The sequence below is a fragment of the Ammospiza nelsoni genome, chromosome 27, assembly GCF_027579445.1.
Source record: "Ammospiza nelsoni isolate bAmmNel1 chromosome 27, bAmmNel1.pri, whole genome shotgun sequence".
NCBI classification, from domain to species: Eukaryota; Metazoa; Chordata; class Aves; order Passeriformes; family Passerellidae; genus Ammospiza; species Ammospiza nelsoni.
Window position 1 is genome coordinate 5,917,382 of NC_080659.1, and position 4,904 is coordinate 5,922,285.

Consider the following 4,904-nt stretch of genomic DNA (forward strand, 5'->3'; position numbering starts at 1 on the left):
CCCCTGGCATCTGTGTGTGTCCCTCATGCCAGAGACACCTGCGCTGCACCACCCCTGTGCAGGTAATGTAGCCTGTGACACGCGTGACACGCGTGACATATGTGACACCTGTGACACGCAGTGCAGCCCATGGGCATGATGCACACCCACTGTCACCTCAGCAGGCACTGGGCCGCCACAGAGGGGACAACAGCCTAGAGCCACCGTCACCCCTCCAGCCACCCCACCATGGCAGCGGCCACGTCTCTAGTCCGGTGACGGTGACACCGAGGGACACGCCAGCGGCTCAGTCTCTCCTCCTGCAGCCGCCCCGGCCTCCATCGCGGCCGTCCCCCGCGTCACACGCAGCCGCACTCCTTGGCCGACAGCTCGTTGACGGTGTAGTAGCGGTTGTAGGCGTCCAGGAAGGAGACGTCGTCGTCGTAGGCCAGCGGCCTGCAGCAGGGCCGCGCGCGGATCTTCTCCTTCCGGATCTTTCTGCGGCTCCTCATGCTCTTGAGGGAGAGGTCGTAGCTGCGCACGGCGGCCTCGCAGGTGCCGCTGCAGTAGCGGAACAGCACGGTCTCGTCCGACTCGTAGCCCAGGCCCAGCTCGCTGACGCTGACCTCGAGCTCGCGCAGCTCGCAGGGTTTGTGGCGGGCGCGGGCGCGCTTGCGGCGGCCGCCGGCGCGGGGGAACAGCGGCAGCTCGTGCCCGCCCGAGTTCACGGCCTGGCGGTAGCGCTCCACCAGCGCCGACAGCAGCTGGCGCATCTCGCCCTCCGTGTAGCTCTCCAGCAAGGCGCTGTCTGCAGGAGGAGGGGACGCGGTTAGAGGGTGTCCTCGTGGAGGGTGGGCTGGGTCAGGGTGGGAGATCGTCCATGGGTGGGGATCTGGGGTTCCTCCAGGATGGAGGGGCCTTGGGGTGGGTAGATAATGTCAGAGTGGAGATTCCCCGGGGTGGGTGGATAACTTCAAAAAGGAGATTCCCTCAGGATGGAGATTCCCTCAGGATGGAGATTCCCTGGGGCGGGTGGATAACCTCAAAATGGAGATTCCCTCAGGATGGAGATTCCCTGGGGCGGGTGGATAACCTCAAAATGGAGATTCCCTCAGGATGGAGATTCCCTGGGGCGGGTGGATAACCTCAAAATGGAGATTCCCTCAGGATGGAGATTGCCTCAGGATGGAGATTCTCTGGGGCGGGTGGATAACCTCAAAATGGAGATTCCCTCAGGATGGAGATTCCCTCAGGATGGAGATTCCCTGGGGCGGGTGGATAACCTCAAAATGGAGATTCCCTCAGGATGGAGATTCCCCCAGGATGGAGATTCCCTGAGGTGGGTGGATAACCTCAAAATGGAGATTCCCTCAGGATGGAGATTCCCTGGGGCAGGTGGATAACCTCAGGATAGAGGTGCCTTGGGGTGGATGGACATCCCCCAGGATGGAGGTGCCTTGGAGTGGATGGGTAACCTCAGGATGGAGATTCCCTGGGATGGGTGGACATCTCCCAGGATGGAGACTCCCTGGGGTTGGTAAACATCCTCCAGGAAGAAGGTTCCTTGGGGATCATGACTCCCAGGATGGAGGTGCCTTTGAGGTGGGTGGATATCCCCCAGGGTGGAGACTCCTTGGAGTTGGTAAATCCCTCCAGGAAAAAGGTTCCTTGGGGTTCATGACTCCCAGGATTGAGATTCCCATGGTGGGTTAACATCCACCTGGATGGAGGCCACCTGAGATGGGAAATCCTCCACGGCTGAGGATCTCAGGATCCTCCAGGATGGAGGTGCCTTAAGGTGGATGGATGATCCCCAGGATGGAAACTCCCTGAGGTGGGAGGACATCCCCAGAATGAAAATCCCCTGGAGTGGGTCTCCTAAGATGGAGGTCCCTTGGGGCAGGTGGATTTGGGGAGAAGCCCCAGTAAATTTCCTATTTGCACTGTTCCACTGTGGTCTGGGACCCCCAAGAGCCCCTGAGACCCCAGGGTCAGCACCAACACACAAACTGTGCCCAGCACTGCTGGCAACACTCCATCCCTCTGTGCCAGCCCTAAATCCAGGGTTATTCCAGCTCAGCTCTGCAGGAGGCACAGGAAAGGCAGAGGAAAGCGTGATCTGACAGCTTGTCATCGATTTCCAGATTTCCACCCAAAAAAAAGCAGTTCCTCTGGTTTGGAATCAAAACAAACACGTGGGGATTTCCAGCCCTCAGGGAGCGCTGAGGGGTGAGCAGGGGGAGCTGCTGCCGTGCCCTCATCTTCAGCTCCTGTTTGACATTTTCCATTTGTAAAAAATAGCACTGAACACAAAAAAAAAAAAAAAAAATTACCAAAAAAGAACCATTTGGAAGGGAATAAAAGCAGCTTCTTTTCTTTGCAGGAACTGAGCTGTTTGAGTTCCCCTCTGTGGAGAGCTGCTGTGCTCACACCAGTTTTGTGCCCAGTGCCTCCTGCTCGCCCCAAATTCTTGTTTAAACCCTCCTAAAGGGGATGTTGGGATGCAGGAGAGGGCAGGCAGTGACCCCAGAGGGATTTGGGGGATCTGTGGGGCTGGGATGGGGGGACAGTGACCCCAGACTGGAGGAGCAGCGCTTACACTGGGCCAGCAGAGAGCCGTGGCGTCGCAGCGCCCGTGGGGATCTCCGCAGCGAGGAGGAGGAGGAGGAGGAAGAAGAAGAGGAAGAAGAGGAATCCCGTGAGGAAGACGGCGAGGAAGGCAAGGGGCTGAGTTCCCGGCTTCCGCTGAACATGTCTCTACAAACTAAAATGGATAACATGGAACTGAGGAGCATCGATGCAATGGCTGCAAACTTCCATACCTTCATCTTAGAGCAAGTCAGAACATTGAAACTCTGCAAAACAGGCAAAACAAACATCCTTAATGTGTGCCCCCAGCCCCCAGAGCCCCTCACCTCCCTCCCTCCCTCACGTCAGGATGGGGGATCCTTCCCCTGGGACCCCCTTGGCTCCAGCTCCTCCCTTCCCAACACCAGCACCGTGCTGAGATGGGAAACTGAGGCACGAGGGGCCTGGGCTGGGAGAATGGCCATGGAAAAGGTGCCTTGGGGACAAGGTGGCAATGGGGACAAGGTGGCACCAATGGGGACGAGGTGGCACCAGCGGGGATGAGGTGGCACCAATAGGGATGAAGTGGCACCAATAGGGATGAAGTGGCACCAATAGGACCAAGGTGGCACCAATGGGGACAATGGGGATGCCACAACCTCCATCACCCAGGGGGGCTCAGCCCCCTTTGTCCTGCTCTGGGCCGGAGCAGGGCTGTGACACTCGATCCCCCCACCTGAGAAAGGGCCTCTGGCTTCTTGCAGCCCCATAAAACTTTAGGAGAGCGGTTCCAGCCTCGCTGCACGTCCCATAAAACAGCAGCCTCCCATTCCGGCAGCCAGCAATCCTGGCCCCCACCCACTCGCCTGTGACCTTTCGAAAGACTCAAATCCCGGCTCCAAAGTGCAAAACAATAACAACAAAGTTATTCCAGGCTTTGCTGTTGGTTTCTTTTTGCTCTAAAAAGCCCCAGACCAGCCCCGTCCAACCTGGCCTTGGACACTTCCAGGGATGACGGCGTTTCCACTTGTTTTTCCTGATAAATCAAAATCCAGCAAATGTTTTTGCTCACAAAAAGTGGAGTGTTTGGGGTTCTCTGGTGCCCCTCACTTTTCACACTCTCACTTTTCCCCATCCCTCTCATTTTTCAACCCCACTCCCAGTTTTTCCAGCAGACTCTTGGGATTTGTTCCCAATATCCACAGACTCCTTAAAGCTCACAGAGGGAGAAAAGTGAATTTTTTTTTCCCCTAAATCCTCCTTGCTGAAGGGTTGAAAGAAGGAGATGCCAAAACTTTCGGTGCTGATGCTTCAAAGCAGAGGACCCAAAAGACATTATATTCTAAGTGTGCCATAAATTTTCCGTCGATTCATGTTTCCGGGCATTGATTCATTATTTTCCAGAGCCCAGCCTCAAGAATGGATGGAGCCACGGTGTGGCCGAAGGATTTTTGGCAGCACAAAGGGCTTGGAAAGACAGAGGCCTTGATGGGACATCAGAGAGAGCTTCCACCTGCCACACACTGTTTATTTGAGCGCCTTACATGGGAGCCAAGCTGCTTTGAAATCCCGGCTCCTCATGACTCATCCCGCAGGAATTAAACAATTTCCATGGGCAGCAGCTCCAGAGGCTGCTCCTCCAGCAGCAGCTCCGGCTCAACGCCTGGTCCTGCTCACAGGATGGGGCTGGGCTGTCCTGGAGAGGATGAGGGTGGTGGAGAGACAGACTGCTCCCTAGACGGCCTCTGATCTTCCCCAAAACTGTCTCAGATTTTCCCCAAAAACTGCCTCAGACTGTCCTCAAAACTCCTCCAGATTTTCCCCAAAACTCCCTCAGACCATAAGAAAAACACCCTCAGATTTTCCCCAAAAAACTTCTTCAGATTGTCCTCAAAACTTCTTCAGATTTTACCCCAAAACTTCCTCAGATTGTCCTCAAAACTCCTCCAGATTTTCCCCAAAACTTCCTCAGATTTTACCCCAAAACTTCCTCAGACTGTCCCTAAAACACCTTCAGATTTTCACTCAAAACTTCCTCAGACTGTCCCCAAAATTCCTCCAGATTTTCCCCCAAGCTTCTTCAGATTTTACCCCAAGAACTTCCTCACAGTGTCCCCAAAATTCCTTCTGATTTTCCCCCAAAATTTCTTCAGACCATCCCAAAATTGCATCAGACCTCCCCCAAAACTTATCACAAGCTCCCAAAGTACTTTCTTAGGGATTGAACTGGGAGGACTGGAGCCTGCAGCGCCCCTGGATCAAACTGGTCTCAAAGTGCCAAAACTGGCCCCAAAATAAGGAACATTGAAAGGGGAAAAAGCCCCAAACCCTGATCGGGGGTGGACCTGTTGGATTTC

General features: G+C 55.2%; 1 protein-coding gene across 1 annotated transcript; it reads right to left on the reverse strand.

Annotated features, from left to right (window-relative positions):
* Window positions 1–156: 156 nt before the first annotated feature.
* On the reverse strand, window positions 157–2,828 carry NRTN (neurturin). Its single transcript, XM_059489576.1, has 2 exons — window positions 2,579–2,828; window positions 157–787 (listed from the first exon to the last, which is right to left on the reverse strand). The coding sequence occupies exons 1-2, from the start codon at window positions 2,805–2,807 to the stop codon at window positions 339–341; spliced, it is 678 nt and encodes a 225-aa protein (XP_059345559.1). The 5' UTR covers window positions 2,808–2,828; the 3' UTR covers window positions 157–338.
* Between the last annotated feature and the right edge of the window lie 2,076 nt (window positions 2,829–4,904).